Source organism: Dipodomys spectabilis, unplaced genomic scaffold (assembly GCF_019054845.1).
Source record: "Dipodomys spectabilis isolate Male_0828 unplaced genomic scaffold, ASM1905484v1 ptg000018l, whole genome shotgun sequence".
Lineage (NCBI taxonomy): Eukaryota > Metazoa > Chordata > Mammalia > Rodentia > Heteromyidae > Dipodomys > Dipodomys spectabilis.
The window spans coordinates 12,598,849-12,621,632 of NW_024870695.1; the positions used below are offsets into that span (position 1 = coordinate 12,598,849).

General features: G+C 43.0%; 1 protein-coding gene across 4 annotated transcripts in view; it reads right to left on the bottom strand.

Annotated features, from left to right (window-relative positions):
* Positions 1–22,784, bottom strand: part of Wipf2 (WAS/WASL interacting protein family member 2) — a 62,636-nt gene that overhangs the window by 18,862 nt on the left and 20,990 nt on the right. For all 4 annotated transcript variants that reach the window (XM_042672599.1, XM_042672607.1, XM_042672616.1 and 1 more), the window contains one exon: positions 4,812–4,943. In XM_042672599.1, coding sequence (XP_042528533.1) covers positions 4,812–4,874 — 63 coding nt within the window. In that variant the 5' untranslated portion in view covers positions 4,875–4,943. The remainder of the gene's footprint in view (positions 1–4,811; positions 4,944–22,784) is intronic.

Consider the following 22,784-nt stretch of genomic DNA (forward strand, 5'->3'; position numbering starts at 1 on the left):
AGGAATCGAACCCAAGGCCTCATGCATGCAAGGCAAGTACTCTACCACTGAGCCACCTTCCCAGCCCTGTCACCTGTATTTTCTATTCTCCTGGCCATCCCTTTCATAAGTCATGTCTCTTTTCAGGTCTTTCATATTCCTCTTAAATGTCTTTCCCAGAGTTCTGAGCCTCAGCCTCCATCTAAATGTTTCTGAGTAAACCCCATCAGTCTGAGAATGTACATACCACAAATAAGCCTCAAAACCTCAAATCCTTTTTTTTTTTTTTTCATCAGTCATGGGCTTGAACTCTGGGGCTTGGGCACTGTCCCTGAGCTCTTCAATTCAAGGAGAGCACTCTACCACTTTGAACCACAGCGCCACTTCTGGTTTTCTGGTGGTATTTATTGGAGATAAGAGTCTCACAAACTTTCCTGACCAGGCTAGCTTTGAACGGCAATCCTCAGATCTCAGCCTCCTAAGTAGCTAGGATTACAGATGTGAGCCACCGGCGCTGGCCTCAAATCTTTTTATTTTGTCTACTTTTCTCACCTTAACTTAATTTCTATATGTGCCAACACTTACAGGACAGTTCCAAATTAATATCCTATATGTACCTACAATATATCCTATCATATTCCAGAATAGGAAGACTAAAAATATCATGTATTTGTTAAATCTTATACAATTTACAAGTGTAGAACCTTTTTTTTTTTTTTTTTTGTTGGTCGGGGGGGTGTAAACTCTGGGCCCGGGCACTATCTGTCAGCTCTTTAGCTCAAGGCTAGCGCTCTACCACTTGAGCTATGGTGCCACTTCAGCCTTTTCTGCTTATGTGGTGCTAAGGAATTGAATCCAGGGCCTCATGCATGCAAGGCAAGCACTCTATCACTGAGCCACCTTCCCAGGCCAAGTGTACAACTTTTTAAACTAAATAATCAGTAACATTTTTTGGAAGCCTTTAAGAATTATTCTAAGCTGGGTGCCAGTGGCTCAAACCTGTAATCCTAGCCACTCAGGAGGCTGAGATCTGAGGATCTCAGTTTAAAGCCAGCTCTGCAGAAAAGTCTGTGAGACTCTTTTTTTTGGGGGGCGGGGGGGGCGGTTCCAGTTGTGGGCCTGAACTCTGGGCCTGGGCGCTGTCCCTCAGCTCTTCAGCTCAAGGCTAGCGCTCTACCACTTGAGCCACAGCGCCACTTCCAGCTTTTTTTTTTCTGCTTATGTGGTGCTGAGGAATCTAACCCAGGGCCTCATGTATGCAAGGCAAGCGCTCTATCACTGAGCCACCTTCCCAGCCCCCCAGGGTTGTTTTTTATTTGTGTTTTTTTTTTAATTGTATTTCTCATCAGTAAAAAAGGGATAGACAAGCTGGGCACCGGTTGCTCACACTTATCATCTTAGCTATTCAGGAGGCTGAGAACTGAGGATAGCATGCAAAGCTAGCCCAGGCACGAAAGTCTGTGAAACTCTTTCTCCACTAACATACCAAATAAGCCAGAAAGAGCAGTGGCTCAAGTGATATAGCACTAGCCCCAAGCAAAAGAAACTCAGAGACATAGGCCAGGTCCTGAATTCAAGCCCCAGCATTGGCAAACACAAAAAAAATGAATGGAGTCAGGCACCAGTGGCTCACGTCTTTAATCCTAGCTACTCAGGAGGATGAGATCTGAGGATAGCGGTTCAAAGCCAGCCTGGGCAGGAAAGACCATAAGACTCTTATCTCCAATAAATCACCAGAAAACTGGAAGTGGCGCTGTGGTTCAATGTGGTAGAGTGCTCACCTTGAGCTAAACACCTCAGGGACAGTGCCCAGGCCCAGGGTTCAAGTCCCAGGACCGAGAATGGATAGTTGACTAAATGAGATATGGATAACAACTGATTAACTTTTGGAAAAGTATAAAACCCCTACTACATGACATGCTATGAAATAACTTCAAGCACGATAATATTATTTAAGTGCAAAAAATCAAAACCAGGCTGGGAATGTGGCTTAATGGTGGAGTGCTTACCTAGCATGCATGAAGCCCTGGGTTCAATTCCTCAGGATCACATACACAGAAAAGGCCGGAAGTAGTGCTATGGCTCAAGCTATACAGTGCTAGCCTTGAGCAAAAGAAGCTCAGACAGTGCCCAGGTCCTGAACTAAAAAGCCCAGGACTGGGGGGGAAGGGGAGAGACTAAAACACAACATTATTTCCTATTCAGCTAGTAAACACCAGTGACTGAAGACACTGTAAGCCTCATATGGTAGAGGCCACTGTTCACTTCTTTCTAGTATGTCTGGCATGCTAAAGAAGCTCAAATAATGGGCAGAATGAATAACTACCCTATGGTGATCATAAGAATTCAGAAAAATAAACACACTTACACTAAGAGAAATTGGTATGCTTTTTATAAAAAGTGATTTTAAGCCAGTACCAGTGGCTCATGCCTATAATCCTAGCTACTCAGGAGGCTGAGATCTGAGGATCGCAGTTCAAAGCCAACCTAGGCAGGAAAGTCCGTGACTCTTATCTCCAATAAATACCACCAGAAAACCAGAAGTGGTGCTGTGGCTCAAGTGGTAGAGATAAGGGACATTGCCCAGCCCCAGAGTTCAAGCCACATGACCGACAAAACAAACAAACAATTAAAAAAACATGTATCAGAAGCCCTTGGGCTGGGAAGGTGGCTCAGTGGTAATGTTTGCCTTGCATGCATGAGGCCCTGGATTTGATTCCTTAGCACTACAGAAGCAGAAAAAGCTGGAAGTGGCACTGTGGCTCAAGTGGTAGAGTGCTAGCCTTGAGCTGAAGAGCTCAGGGACAGAGCCCAGGTCCAGAGTTCAGGCCCCACCACCAGTGGCGGGGGGGGGGGGGGGGGGGGGGGGGAAGCAGCCCTTAAAAAAGCCATGTGCCAGTGCCTCATGACTGTGAGACTCTTATCTCCAGTAAACTACTCACAAAAAGTGGTAGAACACTAGCCCTGCACACAAAGAGGCTTAGGGACAGCGCCAGGCCCTGAGTTCAAGCACCAGTACAGGGGAGGAAAAAAAAAACCCTTAAAAAGTCTGCACACATCAGGCACCAATGGCTCACACTTGTAATCCTACCTAGTAAGGAGGCTGACATCTGAAGCTTGAGGTTTGAAGCCAGCTTGGGCAAGAAAAGTCCATGAAACTTTTACCTGTCCAATTAACCATCAAAAAGCCAGAAATGGAGTTATGGCTCAATTGGTAGAGTACAAGACTTGAGCATAAGAGCTCAGGGGCAGTGCAGGCTGTGAGTTCAAGCCCCATAACTGGCATGCACACATGCGCCCACGCACATGCATGCACGTGCACACACGCGCACACACACACACACACACAGCCTCTTCAAGTGATCCTCTTGAGTAGCTGGGACTACAGGTACACACCACTGTGAATATAGGAATTAATTTTTTTTTTTTTTTTGCCAGTCCTGGGGCTTGAACACAGGACTTGGACACTGTCCCTGAGCTTCTTTTGCTCAAGGCTAGCACTCTACCACTTGAGCCATGCCCCCAGCCTTTTCTGCTTTACTTTTCAACAAACTTTCATAGTTAGCCCAGCAAGCATGGACTATGCCCTCCTATTTACTCTTTCCTAGTAGCTGGGATAACAGGCATGTACCACCTTGTCTAGCTTCTTTTAATGGCTGAGACAGGTCTTGTCAACTTTTCAATCTGCTTCCTGAGCAGCTAGCATTATTGGCATGAGCCACCACACCCAGCCTCTTTTTCTATTGCATTTTCTAATCTTTCCACAGATATTTTTAGTGAAGTATAAGTTTTTGTTTGTTTTGTTTTGTTTTTTGTCAGTCGTGGGGCTTGAACTCTGGGCCTGGGTGCTGTCAGCTGTTCAGCTAAAGGCAAGCACTTGAGCCACAGCGTCACTTCTGGTTTTCTGGTAGTTAATTGGAGATAAGAATTTCATGGACTTTCTTGCCAGGGCTGGCTTTGAACTGCGATCCTCAGATCTCAATCTCCTGAGTAGTTAGGATTACAGGTGTGAGCCACCGGCACCCAACCAAAGTATAAGTATTTAAAAATATTATTCCTCAAGACTGGGCATAGTGGCACAATTCTTCCCCTTCACCCCCCACTCCCCGCCCCCCCCCCGCCCCCGATCGTGAGGCCTGAACTCTGGGCCTGAGTGCTGTCCCTCAGCTCTTCAGTTCAAGGCTAGCATCTTACAACTTGAGCTACAGCACCACTTCTAGCTTTTTCTGCTTGTGTGGTGCTGAGGAATTGAACCCAGGGCAGCCTTATGCATGCAAGGCAAGCACTCTATCACTGAGCCACCTTCCTAGCTCCAGTGGCACAATTTTATAATCATAGCACTCAGGAGGCTGAAAGAGGAAGACAAGTGGGAGGCTATCATGAGCTAGCTACATAGTAAGTTCAAGGGAAGCCAGGGCTACATTGTCACACTGTCCCCAGAAATGAAAACAAAACAAAACACAATTAAAGAATAAGCTCTCCATATCTTTTTTTTTTTTTTGCCAGTCCTGGGGATTGAACTCAGGGCCTGGGCACTGCCCCTGAGCTTCTTTTGCTCAAGGTTAGCACTCTACTGCTTGAGCCACAGCACAGTCAACCAATGAATTACATGCCCAGCCCCACCAATTTTAAAGATGGAGGCCTCACTGCATTGCCTAGGTTAGTCTTGAACTTCTGGCTTCAAGTAATTATCCCAGTTTAACTTCTCAGGAAGCTAAAGTGAGCACCACTATACCTTGTTAGTGGTGAATTCAATTTTCTAGATATACTACTGTATCTGTAGGAAAGTCAAAAAAGTAAGCAAAGGTAGTAGATGTCATCCGACTACCTACCTGATTAAAGGTGGGAGGTGGAGGAGGGCCAGGTGGGGGTGGAGGGGGAGGAGGAATTGGCATCCTTGCCCTGCTCGCAGTTGGCACTGCTCTCTCTCCGTCTTTATTTGCAGCTGTAGGTCACTCATATACCTGTAAAAAAAAAAAAAAAAAAGCCAGAAATTCTTAAGAACAAATTTTAACATTAGAGACACTTATGTTGGGCGCTGGTGGCTCATGCCTGTAATCCTAGCAATTCACAAGACTGAGATCTGAGGATCACAGTTCAAAACCAGCCTGGGCAGGAGAGGCCGTGAGACTCTTCTCTCTCTCAATTAGCCACCAGAAAACTGGAAGTGGCTCTTTGGATCAAGTGATTGATCACTGTCCTTCAATTAAAGAGCCCAGGCCCAGAGTTCAAGCCCCACAACCGACAAAAAGAAAAAACAAAACATTAGAGACACTTAGTGTCCAGGAAGTCTACAGGACAGGCATGACTGAGAGCCTAAGCATCTCATCACCTAGATCCAAATCAGGGCAATTAATAAATATTCTAGGCTATGTGGAAAACATCCAATCTATTAGATTTTTTTTCCCTTATGGTGCTGGGAATCAAACTCAGGGATTTATGTATATCAGGAACTCCAATCCAACTCTGATTTTCTTGGTGGTGCTGAAGTTTGAGCTCAGAGTCTTAAGTACTCCACTACTTGAGTCATACCTTTTATCTTTAATGAGTAAACTTTGTATTTTAGAGAAGCTTTAGGTTCACAGCAAAACTAGGCAAAAAGCTCAGAGAATTTAAATATAACTGTCCCCACATATGCACATAATCACCTACCAAAATGGATCATTAGTTACAATCAATGAATCTATAAGTGGTCCATTATTACCCAAGGTTCATAATTTACATGGGGTTCACTTGATGTGACAAATGTACACAATAAGCTATATCTACTGTTCTTTTTTTCTACTGTTCTGTAGTATCATACTGAAGACTATTCTATAAATCCTACGCTCTCTGCCTTTCCCCACTCATGCCTAAAATAGTCCTTGGTCTTTTTACTTTCTTCAAGGTTTTCCTTTTCCAAACTGTCACAGTTAAATTATACACTATGTTATATTTTTACAATTATCTTTTTTACTTCTCTCCGTATCTTTTTTTTTTTTTTTTGGCCAGTCCTGGGGCTTGAACTCAGAGCCTGGGCACTGTCCCTGAACTTGTTTTTTTGCTCACAGCTAGCATTCTACTACTTGAGCCACAGCGCCACTTCCAGCTTTTTCTGTTTATGTGGTACTGAGGAATCGAACCCTGGGCTTCATGCTTACTAGGCAAGCACTCTACCACTAAGCCACATTCCCAATCACTCTCTCCATATCTTTTCATATGACTTGATAGTTCCCTCTCCCCAGCTGATGTTGTGGAATGAACAAGGGACTTTGTGTATACAAGACAAGCACTGGATCAATGAATTACATGCCCAGCCCCACCAATTTTAAAGATGGAGGCCTCACTGCATTGCCTAGGTTAGTCTTGAACTTCTGGGTTCAAGTAATTATCCCAGTTTAGCTTCTCAGGAAGCTAAAATGCGCACAACCATATCAGCTCTTCCTTGTTAGTGGTGAGTTCCATTTTCTAGATATATGACTGTCTGTTTATCCATCTCTACTGAAGGATATCCTGGTGGTGTCCAAATTTTGACAATTATAGATAAAGATGCTGCAAGCATTCCTGTGAGGATTTCTGAGTAGATGGAAGTCCTAAGCACATTTGGGTTAATATCAAGAATTCTGACAGTTGGATCACATGCTACGAGTATGTTACTTCTCTAAGAACCTGCCAAATCTCTTCTCTAGTGGCCATATCATTTTGCATTTTGGCCACCAATGAATAAGAATCCCTGTTGATGCATGTCCTTGCCAGCATTTGGTGTTTTGGATTTTGGTCCCTTCAATAGGCATGTAATGGCATCTTGAACTAATCCCCAATTCTCTAATGACATGACTAAAAATTGTACATCTCTTTACTGTTTATCTGCCATGCATACATATTCTTTGGTGAGGCATCTGTATTTTTTACCTTTTTGAGAGGGAAGGGATGCTGGGAAATGAACACATACTAAGCCTGTGCTCGCTCTATAAATATGTTATATTTTTACTCCTATGAACCAGGTTCTTTTCTTTCCTTCCTTTTTTATTTTTCTGTGTGTGTGCGCCAGTTCTGGGGCTTGAACTCAGAGTCTGGGTGCTGTCCCTGAGCTTTTTTGCTCAAGACTAGCACTCTAGCACTTGAGCCATAGCTCTACTTTTGGCTTTTTTGGTAGCTAATTGGAGATAAGAGTCTCACAGACTTTCCTGTCCAAGCTGGCTTTGAACTTCATTCCTCAGATTTCAGCCTCCAAAGTAGCTAGGATTGCAGGCTTGAGATACCATCATTTACCTTTGTTCTGTTTCTTAATGTTGAGTTTTAAAAGATCTTTGTGTAACTGGGGTAACAGTTCTTTATTAGATTTGTCTTCTACAAGTATATTTCCCCTGTCTATGGCCTGTCCTCATTTTCTTTTTTTCTTTTTTTGCCAGTCCTCAACTTGACCTCAGGGCATGGACACTGTCCCTGAGCTTCTTTGGCTAGCACTCTACCACTTGAGCCACAAGAGCCACAAGCATCACTTCTGGCTTTTTCTGTGTATGTGGTACTGAGGAATTGAACTCAGGACTTCATGCAATCTAGGCAAGCACTCTAGCACTAAGCCACATTCCCAGCCCCCTTCTCATTTTCTTGACTTTGACTTTTTTTAGGGGGGCAGGGGGGCGAATATACTAAGGCTTAATTAAACTCAGGACATTGAGATTTTGCTCAGCTTTTTTCCTTGCTCTACTACTTGAACCACACCCACCAGTTCTAATACTTACAATCTTTTAGAACTATAAAAACCATTCTTAGCTTGTAGGCCATATAAAAACAAGCTATGGAACAGATGTGACTCAGGAGTTCACTGACACCTGGTATAGTTACACCCATCAAATCAATTAGATTGTAATTATCACACAAAAAGTGCCTTAGCAGGTCACAAAGTACCAACATTCTAATGTATGTAATTATCTAAGGGACGTGTGTGTGTGTGTGTGTGTGTGTGTGTGTGTGTGTGTGTGTGTGTGTGTGTGTGTGTGTGTGTGTGTGTGTGTGTGTGTGTGTGTGTGTGTGTGTGTGTGTGTGTGTGTGTGTGTGTGTGTGTGTGTGTACACCAGTTACGGGCTTGAACTCAGGGCCTGAGCTCTGTCTCTGGTCTTTTTTGCTCAAGGCTTGCAGTCTACCACTTTGAGCCACAGCTCCACTTCAGATTTTCTGGTGGTTAATTGGAGATGAGTCTCACCAAATTTTCCTGTCCCAGCTAGTTTCAAACCTGGAATCTCAGCCTCCTGAGTAGCTAGGATTACATGTGTGAGCTACCAGCACCTGGCAGCCTCCTATTATAATTTGTAAGTAATCTTCATTTCATAGATAAGGGGAAAAAACAGGGAACTGACTTACCCTAAGACATTAAAGTAGGGACCAAAGGAGGTTAGGGTGTGGCTCAAAAGGTAAAGTCCTTGCTAACATGCACAAGGTCCTAGGTTCAATCCTCATTCCTTGAGGAGACACCAGTGATTCACACCTATACTCTAGATATTCAGGAGGGTGAGATCTGAGGATCTCTGTTCAAAGCCAGTCAGCCCTGTAGGAAACACAAAAAAGGCAAAGTGGAGGTGTGGTTCAGAGTGTGGCAGAGCACCAGCTTTGAGTGGAAAAAGCTAAGGGACAGTAACCAGATCTTGGCACAAAAAAAAAAAAAGGAAAGAACAAAAAAATGTTTTTTTTTTTTGTCTACTCAGAAGATTAAGGCAGAAGAATCTAAATAAAACCTAAACGCAAGAGCAACAAGCACCTCCAAAATAGGTTTTGATTTTCCAAATCCCATGCTCACTTCAGCAGCACATAGAATAATGATACAAAAAAGATTAGCATAGTCCCCGAAGGAGGATGATATGCAGATTCGTGAAGGAGTTTCTTTTTACTTAAAAAGAAAGAAAGAAAGGAAAGAAGGAAGGAAGGAAGGGAGGGAGGGAGGGAGGGTAGGAGGGAGGGAAGGAAGAAAGGAAGGAAGGAAGGAAGGAAGGAAGGAAGGAAGGAAGGAAGGAAGGAAGGAAGGAAGGAAGGAAGGAAATCCAACCCCATTTAGAAGTCCTACTTCTTGATCTCAAAGAATGCAAGCAAAAAACAATGGTTCTCTTGAATTCAACTTACCAACAAGAAAAGCTCAAGATTACGTAATCAACCTCATCACTCAATCCACAGAAGTGCTTCAAAATCATATGAGTAATGAGTTCATGACATAGGAAAATATTCACAGATAGCCTCTGGTACATATGACAGACCATGTGTACCAAGCCATGCTGGAAAGTCAAACCAGCATATAACCCTAGTGCCACTAGGAAGAAAAAAACAAACAAGCAAGCAAGCGAGAGAGAGAGAGAGAGAGAGAGAGAGAGAGAGAGAGAGAGAGAGAGAGAGAGAGAGAGAAAGGAAGGAAGGAAGGAAGGGAGGGAGGAAGGAAGGAAGGCAGGCAGGCAGGCAGGCAGGCAAGAAAGAAAGAAAAGGAAAGAAAAGCCGGGCCCTGGTGGCTCACGCCTGTAATCCTAGCTACTCAGGAGGCTGAGATCTGAGGATCGAGATTGAAAGCCAGCCTGGGCAGGAAAGTCTGTGAAATTCTTATCTTCAATAAACGACCAGAAAATTGGAAGTGGCCCTGTAGCTCAAGTGGTAGAGTGCTCGCCTTGAGCTGTAGAGCTGAGGGATAGCGCTCAGGCCCAGAGTTCAAGCCCCACAACCGACCAAAAAAGAAAAAAAAAAAAAAGGAAAGAAAGAAAGGGAGGGAGGGAGGGAAGGAAGGAAGGGAGGGAGGGAGGAAGGAAGGGAGAGAGAAAGGGAGAGAGAGGTAGAGAGAGAGAGGGAGGGAGGGAAAGGAAAGAAGGATAGACGAAAGAAAGGAAAAGGAAAGGAAAAAAGAGAGGGGGAAGGGAGAAAGGGAGGAAGGGAGGATGGAAAGGAAAGGAGGAAAGAAAAGAGAGAGAAAGACATAAAGAGAAAGAAGAAAGAAAAAATGGCAAAAAATGAAAAGTAAAACTGGAGTTGGATAGATAGGCTGGATTTAATCCCATTATCAACCTTACCCAGTTATGGTAAGCATTTAACAAGTACTAACTCAAATAACCCTATATGCTGACTCAATACCAGTTTGGACACTAATTAAATAAAAATTAATCTTGAGAGTACCATTTCATATATTTGTCTAATTACCCAATGAGGTCTAAGCACTAACACCACCATATCTTTTTTTTTTCTGGCAGAACTAAAAACACAAGATTTCCTAGACTAGTATGCCAGTGAGCCAGCCAGCCAGCTACCCGCTCCCCAGCGCCGTATCTATTTTTCTCCAGTTACTCTATAGCATAGAGTAGAAGCCTAAATAAGACAAAAGTAAATTTAAAAGAAGCAATGTAAGATAGGAATTGTAGCTCAGTGGTAGCGTGAGTGAGGCTCCTGGGTTCAAACCCAGCACTTGGAAAAAATAAAAAGTAAGTTACAATATCTAAAAAGGCAAGCAATAGCTGGGTATCAGTGGTTCACCTCCTAGTTACTCAGGAAGCTGAGATCTGAGGATCACGGTTCAAAGCCAGTCTGGGCAAGAAAGTCTATGAGACTCTTTTTGTTGTTGTTGTTAGTTGTGGAGCCTGAAGTCTGGGCCTGGGCACTGTCCCTCAGCTCTTCACCTCAAGGCTAGCGCTCTACCACCTGAGCCACAGCACCATTTCCAGCTTTTTCTGCTTATGTGGTGCTGAGGAATCGAACCCAGGGCCTCAGGCATGCAAGGCAAGCACTCTACCACTGAGCCACCTTCCCAGCCCATATATGAGACTCTTATCTCCAATAAAATCAGAGAAAAAGCCAGAAGTAGTGCTATGGCTCAAGTGGTAGAGCACTAGCCTTCAGCAAAAGCAGCTAGAGGACAGCACCCAGAGTTCAGTTCAAGCCTCAGGAAGGGCAAAGTAAATAAAATAAAAAGAAAAAGAAAAGCAAATCTCAAAGAAAGGAAAAAAGCATACCAACATACCAAAAAGACAGAAGAACAGTGTATCTATGAGAAAAGAAGAAACATTTTACCCTGGTTTTCTTGCTGAATTCATTCACTCAACCATCATTGAACTGAGCACTTACCACTTAAACCATTTACAATATTGCCTCCCCCCCCCCCCCCCCAAGTACTGAAATTTGAGCTCAGGTCCTTGTGCCTGCTCCGCTTGCTTGCCAGCTAGCGCTCTACCACTTGAGCCACACCTCCAATCTAGCATTTTGTGGCTTTGGAAATGGGAGTCTTCTGGACATTTCTGCCAAGGCTAGCTTCAAATACCGATTCTCAGGATCTCAGCCTCCTGAGTATCTAAGATGACAGGCATGAGCCATTAATACCTACTATGTGCTAAAGTATTGCTCTAGAACAATGACTGAACCAGCAGAGAGATTTCCTCTCCCAGGAGACAGCTGGCAATGTCCAGAGATACTTTTAAATGCTAAGACTGGAGTAGGGGGTACTACTGGCATCTAGTGGATACAAAGGTGATAAACACTCTTTAAGTTGCATAAGATGGCCTTTCATGACAAAAAAAAAAAAAAAAAAGATCCAGTTTATGCCAATAATAGCACAACTGATTAAATCCTGTTCTAAAACTACACAAGGTAAGTTTCTACAATCTTGGAGCTTACATTCTAGAGGACTAGATAAACAAGGAAACAAAGATAATAACAGTATTTCAGTTCTTGATAAGAGGAATGAAAAGACTACAGAATCACAGAGGCAGAGTGTAGGAGTAGGGTGGTGCGTTCTCTCACATAGGTTTGGGGGAAAGGGCGGCACAGGCAGAAGTGGTTCTCTAGACAAGTGTCTCTGTGAGCACAGCAAACCCTGTGATCTCCTGGACAACGGTAAGTTTTAAAGAAAAGTAACAGCGAGTGAGATCCCCAGCAGGGGAGTGTGCCTGATATGTTAGAGAGTCAGCGAGAAGGCCACGGAAGGTAGGACAGAGCACAGAGAAGAGAGGTAAGAGATAATAATTGGAAGCTTTAGTGATTTATTCACCACCCAAAGTGCCTACAATAACTAATAAGTCTAAATGAACCAATAGTTTCACACCCAAAGCAAATGAGGAGCTCAGTCAACTTTTTCACTCATCTCATAGACCAAATGTAATCTTCCTTTTCTGAGCATAAGACAGAGAGATTAAGAGTAATTGGAAGCTAGGAAAGGGGTTAAAAGTCCCCTGATAAGGGGCTGGGAAGATGGCTCAGTGGTAGAGCGCTTGCCTGGCATGCATGGGGCCCTGGGTTCGATTCCTCAGCACCACATAAGCAAAAAGAAAAAAGCCGGAAGTGGCGCTGTGGCTCAAGTGATAGAGCGCTAGCCTTGAGCTGAAGAGCTGAGGGACAGCGCCCAGGCCCAGAGTTCAGACCCCACGACGGGACCCAAAAAAAAAAAAAAGAAGTCCCCTGATAAGGGGCTGGGAAGATGGCTCTGGTAGATTGCTTGCCTTGCATGCATGAGGCCCTGGGTTCAACTCCTCAGCACCACATACACAGAAAAAGCTGGAAGTGGCATTGTGAGCTGAAGAGCTGAGGGACAGCACCTAGACCCAGAGTTCAAGCCCCATGACTGACAAAAAAAAAAAAAAAAGATCCCCTGATAGTAATCAGCCTACCTTATCCCCCTGCCCTTCACTTACTCCTAAAAAGCAGTAAAGTATGGAGAAGTAAGAGCTCCTATACTCAATCGCATAATAGCCTTCACTTCTAGGCCAGGGATGGGGAACCTTTCTTCTGCCAAGGGCTTCTTGGGTATTTATAGGCCAAAGAACCCCAACGTAAGAAAAGAACCAGCCACTGCCTAAGAGTATTCACATGCCACTCCAAAAGATAGCAGGAGCTAGAAGTTTCCTGTAATTACTTGAGAACTGATGTCCACACAGAATCAAAGACATGCCTCCTTGTGTTCTAGGACAGAGTAGAGAAAGTTTCTAAGGTCTCTAAAATACAAAGAAACAGGACTAGTGTAATTCTTACCATCACTATTCTATACAATTCACACCCCTCTCCTCTTAATGGAGAAAGTACTACCTCTTCTCTGAAATTCAATTCAGTCACACTTCTGGTGAAATAGCTTTCTCTTACGTATAGAGATGGAATTCATTAAGATTCCAAGTATATATGTTGAGGGGAATTTTTTTCCCCAACTACAGGCATTTTTTTTTTCTTTATGGAAACTATGTAGCAAATCTGATTGATCCAACAAGCTAAAAAAAAAAAAATCACATACCCACCATGAATATTTAAACTGAAATATCCTAAGACTTCTAAAATAAACTGAACACAAATATTTTAATCAATGATTTTTCACTATTATAAACACACAACCCTGAAAGAGAAAATAAAGGAGACAGTCCACATATTTTTTTCTTTCATAAAAATGTAAGGATGAAGCCAGGCGCTGGTGGCTCTTGCCTATAATCCTAGTTACTCAGGAAGCTGAGGATTGCAGTTCATAGCCAGCCCAAGCAGGAAAGTCCGTGAGACTCCTATCTCCAATTCATCACTAGAAAACCAGAAGTGGCACTGTGGTTCAACTGGTAGAGTGCTTGCCTGGAGCTGAAGAGCACAGGGACAGCACCAGCCCAGACTTCAAGCCCCACGACAAAAAAAAAAAGTAAGGATGACACTGGGCGCAGTGACATATGCCTGAAAAACTCAGCATTTGGGAGGTAATGGCAGGATGAAAATTCAATGCCAGCTTAGGCTACAGAGTATAATTTTGTTACACAATCAAAATCAAAACCCAAAACCATAAGGATGAATCCCAATAACACAGTTTTTTTCCCCTATATGACTTTCTCCTCTGTCTCTTATTTTTTTAGTGCTGTTCCTGGGGCTTGAACTCAGTGCCTGGGCACTGTCCCTGAGCTTCTTTTGCTCAAGGCTAGTACTCTACCACTTGAGCCACAGCGCCATTTCTGGTTTTTTTTTTTTCTATTTATGTGGTACTGAGGAATCAAACCAGGGCTTCATGCATGTTAGACAAGCACTCTACCATTAAGCCACATTCCCAGCCCATCCAGCTTTTTATTTTTAAATAGTTAATTGGGAGATAAGAATCTCACAGATTGGGCTGGGAAGATGGCTCAGTGGTAGAGCGCTTGCCTTGCATGCCTGAGGCCCTGGGTTCAATTCCTCAGCACCACATAAGCAAAAAGAAAAAAGCCAGAAGTGGCGCTGTGGCCCAAGTGGTAGAGCGGTAGCCTTGAGCTGAAGAGCTGAGGGACAGCGCCCAGGCCCAGAGTTCAGGCCCCACAACCGGACCAAAAAAAAAAAAAAAAAGAATCTCACAGATCTTCCTGCTGGGGCTGGCTTTGAACCTTGATCCTTGGATCTCAGCCTCCTGAGTAACTAAGATTACAGGCATGAGCCACCAGTGAGCACCCAGCTATATTTTTTTTAATGTCCTAAAACTGTAAATTCTGAAGTCTATTTATTAATGTACAAAACTATGTGGTAAAAATTAGATACCACAGATTATTCCCAGATACAAAGCAAGCCCCAGAAGCCAAGTCCTCTCATCTAAAATGATGACAAATCAATGAGAAGTCTACTCTCACATTCAATTAAATAACCACAGCTGCAAAGAAATGGCTTCATTTAGAGGATGACTACTGATAGCTGATGCAAAGACAACTTTAAATTAAATTTCTGAAAATCATCCAAAACAGAAAGCAGGGGATGACCTCAAGAAACACCTCCAGCACCTACTCAACTCTTCCCTTAAGGGAAAGAAAATCTGCTATTCTGACGGCACTTAAGTACTGTGGGATAGTGGGGAGGAGTCATGCAAACAAAATATCAGTAAATCAGAAATAATTTAAAGCAGTGCTTTAAAACACAGATGATAATGAATAATCAATGTACCAGACATACTTTTTATTGAACATTGTTTTTGCAATTATTGTTTTTTAAAACTATTTCAATGGAAGTTGTAAAAATGTCATAGAAGGAAGCAAACAGTGGCTCATGCTTCTAATTCTAGCTACTTGGGAGACTCAAGGTTCGAGGCCAGGATGGGCAAAAAAGAAAAAAAAAAAAAGAAAGGAACCATCTGGGCCATGTGCATGCCATCTCAAATATGAAACAAGATGTAAAATAGGAGGATGGCAGGCTAACCAGTCCAGGCAAGAAAAATGAGACACTATCTGAAAAAGAACTCAAGGAAAAAGGGCTGAGGCATAGTTCAAGTGGTAGAGTGGCCAGCTTAGCAAGTATGAGGCCAAACCCAATACTGAGCCCCAGTGAAAAGAAGGGACCTCATGTGTAGGCTCAGTGACTGAGTACACACAAGCACAAGGCCTTCAGTTCAAACCTCAACATAAGCTAAGGCTGGGACATGACTCAAGTGATAGAGTGCCTGCCTAGGAAGCACAAGTCCCCAAGTTCAAACCCCAACACAAGAAAGCAAAATACAAATCAAACAAACAAATAAAAATATTAGAGCTGCCAGACGCCGATGGCTCACGCCTATAATCCTAGCTACTCAGGAGGCTGAGATCTGAGAATCGCAGTTCAAAGCCAGCCTGGGCAGGAAAGACCGTGAGACTCTTAGCGCCAATAAACCACTCAGAAAACTGGAAGTGGCGCTGTGGCTCAAGTGGTAGAGTGCTAGCCTTGAGCTGAAGAGCTGAGGAACAGTGCCCAGGCCCAGAGTTCAAGCCCCATGACTGACCAAAATAAATAAATAAATACATAAATATATATATATATATATATATATATATATATTAGAGCTGTTTCTATAGAACTATTCACCTACGAATACAAATAAGCTCTATGCCAAAGCCAACAACGGCCTCCTCTGGTTATGTTTTTTAATGACAAATATTAACAGGTCCAGGAATAAGAACTAGGATTCTATACTTGGCATCTGTAATATTACTGTGACAAGGACTATTAGACTAGTGACTTCAAAGCACTTCATAGCAACAAAGAAGCAGCTGCAAATGCATTTACTGATATTTTACAGGGACTGGCAGTAAAAGGCACAGCCATTTTTTTTTTCTTTCTAGGTCCTGGGATCTATAATATAAAGGAGAAAAGAGGATGTTTCTTCATCTGGTCAAAGTTAAAAAAAAAAAAAAAAAAAGACACTTTTTTACAGGGTTTTATCATCTCCTGAAAAATACTGCATAAATCCAAGGCAGATGGTTAGTACATCTGTTTTCAAAGCCTCAGTCAATTTTCCATTTCACAAAAACATTAACAGATTCCTGGATTTAGATAGTGAAATGATACTGAGTAGCTCAATGTTCTAAATTAATATCTCCTCCCTGCCCACACAGTCTAGGAACCAAGGGATTTAGAAGTGTTGGCAAAAAAAATGGAGTCACACAAGGCCATCAGCCAGCACAGGGAAGAGAAGAGTTAATCATGAAAGACTCACATTCTAATTTAGAAATCCAGTCAGACTAAAAAAGAGTCTAAATACAAAAGCAATACTAGAAGAAACCTAAGGAGTTTGCCATGGGGACTAAAAAGTCTACATAAGAAATAGATTCAGGCTGGGAAGGTGAGACTCAGTAGTAGAGCATTTGCCTTGCATGCAGGAGGCCATGGGTTTGATTCCTCAGCACCATATAAGCAAAAAAACAAAAAAAGCCAGAAGTGGTGCTGTGGCTCAAGTGGTAGAGTGCTGGTCTTGAGCTGAAGAGCTGAGGGGCAGCGCCCAGGCCCAGAGTTCAGGCACCACAACCGGCAAAAAGAAAAAGAAAAGAAAAAGAAATAGATTCTGCTGGGTGCTAGTGGCTCACACTTGTAATCCTAGTTACTAAGGAAGCTGAGATCTGAGGGCCACGGTTCAAAGCCAGTCTGGGCAGCAAAGTCCGTCAAACTCTTATCTCCCATAAACCATCAGAAAACTGGAAGTGATGCTGTGGCTAACAGAAGATTGGAAAAATAAGAGGATGAACCAAAGGACTAGTTACAACTAAGGACAGGAGGACCATCTTGAAAACAGGAGGATCAAGTGAAAACCTGAGTGATAACTCTTGTCCCTCCTCTCCTGAGTTGTCTTCTGCTACTTGGCTCCAAGAACATGAGCAGCCAAGCTTACCCTCAAACATCTACCATTGGCTTAGAATCTCTAAGCAGGACATTGCAGGAGTTCTCTAACAAGCCTGCCACACTTAATCACTCAGGACTTTATAGTATTTCACTCATAAAAATAAACAGCCAAGAGGGAACAAGTGGGAAAGAAGAAACAGCTGATGCTATGCAAAACAAAAGAAATGTACACATCACCCAATGTGGAAGAAATAACTGCATTGAAAAGCTCACAGAACTCATAAATGTTATAGACCATGATAGACAATTTGCTCCAGGAAAGTTAGAATGTGTTTGTGACTTTAACTGAGCATCACTATCTCACAATACTGTGAAATTTGGGAAATTATGTAACCACTTAATCACAATAAAAATTTTGAAAAAAAATAAAAAAATAAACAGCCAAGCAGGGTAGCAGTGGCTCATGCCTGTAATCCTGGCTACTCCTAAGGAGGCTGAGATTTGAGGATCCAAGTTTGAAGCCAGCTCAGGCAGGAAACTCTATGAGACTCTATCTCCAATTAACTACTAAAAAGCTGAAAATGGAGCTGTGGCTTGGAGTAGTGGAGTGCTAGCCTCAAGCACAAGAAGAGCTCAGGGACATTGCTCAGGTACTTAGTTCAAGCCCTAGGACTGGCATAAAAATAAATGTGGCTTAGCAGTAGGGTACTTGCCCTAGGACTGGCATAAAAAGAAATATGGCTTAGTGGTAGGGTACTTGCCTAGCATGCTTGAAGCTCTGGGTTCAGTTCCTCAGTTCCACATAAACAGAAAAGGCTGGAAGTGGCGCTGTGGCTCAAGTGGTAGGGTGCTAGACTTGAGCAAAAGAAGTTCAGGGACACTGCTCAGGACCAGCCAAAAAAAAAAAACAAGAATAATCTGCCAGGCACCAGTGGCTCATGTCTGTAGTCCTAGCTACTCAGGAGGATGAGATTTAAGGATTGCAGTTTAAGACAGCTGGGGAAGGAAAAGTCCATGAGACACTCATCTCCAATAAACTATTTCAAAAAAGCCAGAAATGAAGCTGTGGTTGAAGTGGTAGAGCGCTAGCCTTGAGCACAAAGAGGATCAGAGACAGCATCCAGACCCAGTGTTCAAGCCCCAGGACCAACAAAACAAAACAAAAAAAGAACTAAACTCGGGCTGGGAAGGTGGCTCAGTGGTAGAGCGCTTGCCTTGCATGCCTGAGGCCCTGGGTTCGATTCCTCAGCACCACATAAGCAGAAGAAAAAAAAAAGCTGGAAGTGGTGCTATGGCTCAAGTGGTAGAGGGCTAGCCTTGAGCTGAAGAGCTGAGGGACAGCACCCAGGCCCAGAGTTCAGGCCCCACTTCCGGACCAAAAAAAAAAAAAGAACTAACCTCAACATATGATGCTATACTTGTTATCAATGCAGGTAAGGAGGGTAGAAAACTTAAAGCTTAAAACTTAAAAATATTAAAAGGCTATCATATCTAGTTCTAGAACCTATTACCTTAACTCAACAACTCCAATGGGATCAGGCTGCCTGATGTGACCTGAATCTATGTCCAAGTCTGGGTGTAACCACACAGTGATTCGTGACCTCAGAACTTAGGATAACAGAGGCCAAATACTTGAGCAATTTCTAAACACTAGAAAAAATTATGACCAATCTGGGTACAGTGGCATGCAACTGTAGTCCCAGCTATTCAGGAGCCTGAAGCAGGAAGATAACTTGAGCCCAAGAATTCAGCACAGGATGGGCAGTACAGCAATACCTGTCTCTTAAATAGATAAATAAGTGGGCTGGGAAGTTGGCTCAGTGGTAGAGCGCTTGCCTTGCATGCCTGAGGCCCTGGATTCGATTCCTCAGCACCACATAAGCAAAAAGTAAAAAAAGCCGGAAGTGGCACTGTGGCTCAAGTGGTAGAGTGCTAGCCTTGAGCTGAAGAGCTGAGGGACGGCGCCCAGGCCCAGAGTTCAGGCCCCACGACCGGACCCAAAGAAAAAAAAAGGGCTGGGATGCAGATGAATGGATCCAAAAATTGTGGTATCTATACACAATTGAATATTATGCAGCCATTAGAAATGACAAAATAATGGCATTTGCAGGGAAATGGATGGAGCTAGAAGGAATCATGTTGAGCGAGGTAAGCCAAGAGCAAAGAGACAAATGGTACATGGTCTCCCTGATAATTAGATGCTAAATCCAAAATGTTAGGTGATACGACAAAACTAACAGGACTTAAGAAACAAAGAACTCCCACTCATCTGGTCGAACCACTACTAAATATCCCCATGCTGCTGATCACAAGTATGGTGTATAATGTGAACACCGTTATATGTTATAGACTGTGATAGACAATTTGCTCCAGGAATGTTAGAATGAACTTGTGACTTTAAATGAGCATCATTATTCCTCAATACTGTGAAATTAGGGAAATTATGTAATCACTTAATCACAATCAAAAAAAAAAAAAAAAGAACCTCGGGGAAGGTAGGGAGGGAAGGGATGGTAGGGGGAAAACAATGGAGGGGGTAACAATGTTCAATAGGAAGTGTACTCATTACCTCATTCATGTAACTGTAACCCTCTGTATAGTATCTTTACAATAAAAAAAAAAAAAAAGGGCTGAGATGGTAGCTCAGTGGTAGAGTACTTACTTGCCTTACATGCATGAGGCCCTGGGTTCGATTCCTCAGCACCATATAAGCAGAAAAAGCCAGAAGTGGCACTGTGGCTCAAGGGGTAGACCACTAGCTTTGAGCTGAAGAGCTGAGGGACAGCACCCAGGCCCAGAGTTCAGGCCCCACAACCCCCCAAAAAAGAAAAAAACAACTTTTTTTTTTGGTGCCAATACTGAGGATTAAACTCAAGGCCTAGGCATTCATTGTCTCTCAGCTTTTCACTCAAAGCTACCACTCTACCACTTAAGCCACACCTCTACTTCCTGCATTTTGGTGGTTTATTAAAGATTAAGTTTTAGGTCTAATTGTTAAGATTAATTGGCCAGGCATGGTGGCTTATGCCTATAATTCTAGGAGGCTGAGATTTGGGATCACGGTTCAAAGCCATGGCAGGAAAGTCCATGAGACTCCTAGCTCCAATAAACCACTCAGAAAACTGGAAGTGGCACTGTGGTTCAAGTGGTAGAGTGCTTGCCTTGTGCTGAAGAGCTGAGGGACAGTGCCCAGGCCCAGAGTTCAAGCCCCAGGACCATCACCAACAACAAAAAAAGCCTGAAAAGAAATATAAACAGATGTTCCTTGAAATGCTGATCCAGACTTCCTATGGAGAGAGTATCAAGCCTCATTTCAAAGATAGTAAGCCCCAACTCACCACAGATAATCTAACAAGGCTGTGACTTTCACTGTTGAAGACTCTCTTCTTGTTCATATGATACCCTTAAGCCATCAGAAACACAGATGCTCCTTGCTGAAATGCTAGAAAACTTGCACATTTTTGTTCTTTGATCTCTAGTGGTAGGCTGCTAAATCAAGAATCTACTTTAAGTTATAAAAGCAGAGCAAGCTGATCCAATTACATAAGAAAAGTACTAAATCAAACACGACCATCTGGGCTTTAAATACTGTGATTTCCAAACCAAAGTCACTTTCTTTGCAGATAAAAATGCTTTCTTTCACATATCCAGATTTACAATGGCCCCAGATAAAAATGCTTCAGTTGTAACAGCCCTTGGGCTACTGATCACTTGTTATGTCCAAGACTTGTGTACCCAGGTAAGACATATGGCCTCCATGATTGAGTGTGGCAGAATGTCATCTCACCAGTTCGTAACAAGAACACGGCATTCTCTCCCTGACCCCATGAAGATTCAAATAAAAGTTAATATTCCCTGGAAGCAAATATGTTTCCTAAATAGCTCTCTAACAAGCCAACAATCACTTTCCTCTATACTCTAAGAAGCCACTTTCTAAGACCCTAAAATTTCAATACCTAATGCAGCCTAGTTTATTCTTTATGATACTGAGGATTTCAGCACCAACATTAGTAAACTAGTATTTTTGGAGAGAAGAGAAAAAAAAATCTCTAGTGGTTAAGCTAAAAATTCACAGATGTGCCAGGTGCCAGTGGCTCACACCTGTAATCCTAGCTACTCAGGAGGCTGAGATCTGAGGATTGCGGTTTGAAGTCAGCCTGGGCAGAAAAGTCCCTGTGAGACTCTTACCTCCAATTAACCACTCAAAAGCCAGAAGTGTCACTGTAGATCAAGTGGTAGAGCTCTAGCCTTGAGCATGAAGAGGCTCAGGGATAGTACCACCCAGGCACTGAGTTCATGCCCCACAACTAACAAAAAATAAAAAAAATCACATATATGTGCATCTGTGTTTTAGGAGAGCAGCATTTGCTGAAGCCTTGTCTCCTGCCTCTCTGCTTCTCATTCCCTGTGTCCTAGATTCCCTGTAACTTCTTTTAATTTAAAATACCCATAAAACTCTTTTCCTCCTGAAGACCTTCACTCAAGCTATTCTATTCCTTCCACCTACAATTGCCACTGGTCCTTCCCTCATCCTGAGGCTTAAAGTCAATTCCTAATAAAAAATAAAATAGGGGCTGGGAAGTTGTCTCAGTGGTAGAGTGCTTGCCTTGCATGCATGAGGCCCTGGGTTGGATTCCTCAGCACCACATGAGCAGAAAAAAGCCGGAAGTGGCACTGTGGCTCAAGTGGTAGAGTGCTAGCCTTGAGCTGAAAAGCTGAAGTACAGCGCCCAGGCCCAGAGTTCAGCCACTCACAACTGACAAAAAAAATAAAATAAAATACAATCTCGTTCTAGTTTTGGCATGCAAAAAGAATCTTGAAAGCACTTATCAAATAGAATTTGGCAAAGGAGGACTAATTTGGAATGACTGTCTGACCATGTGGTCTATTTAGAAAATACCCTTTAGTTCCTCAGGGCTAATTAGCTAATAGCAACATTGTGTCAAGATAGATCTTGGGATGGATTTATGAAGCTATTTCTTAGACTATACTAATAGGTGGTCTTTTTAATATTGAAGCTAACCAGGAAATAAATCTTTTTGCTGATCTTGGATTCAGCTTTCTCCTGCCATTATTAGTTGGAGTAATCTATTCCTTATATGAAGGTATGAAAACTTTGAAGGTAGATACAAAAGTTTTGATGATCTCAAGCTCTAATTGTGTGGTAACAGATATTAGTCTTTAATATAGTCTTAGATCTTTCTTTTCTCAAGTGTTTGAAGTTTGGTAAACCTGTATATTTAAGGAATGTGGTTCCGCCCCTCCCCCCCTTTTTTGCCAGTGGACCTAGACACTGTTCCTGAGCCTTTTTTTTTTTTGGAGGAGGGGACCGTCGATCGTGGGGCTTGAACTCTGGGCCTGAGCGCTGTCCCTGTGCTCATCTCAAGGCTAGCACTCTACCACTTGAGCCACAGCACCACTTCTCGTTTTCAAGTGGTTTATTGGAGATAAGAGTCTCATGGACTTTCCTGCCAGGGCTGGCTTTGAACCTCGATCCTCAGATCTCAGCCTCCTGAGTAGCTAGGATTACAGGCTTGAGCCACCAGCGCATAGCTCCTAAGCTTCTTTTGCTCAAGGCAAACACTTTACCACTTGAGCCACAGTGCCACTTCCGGCCTTTTCTGTTTATGTGGTACTAAGGAATCAAGCCCAGGGCCTTATGCATGCTAAGCAAGGACTCTACAACTAAGACACATTCCTAGCTTCTCCCCCCGTTTTTTTTGTCAGTCATGGGGGTTAAACTCGGGCCTGGGTTCTGTCCATGAGCTTTTTTGTTCAAGGCTAGTGTTCTGTCACTTTTAGCCACA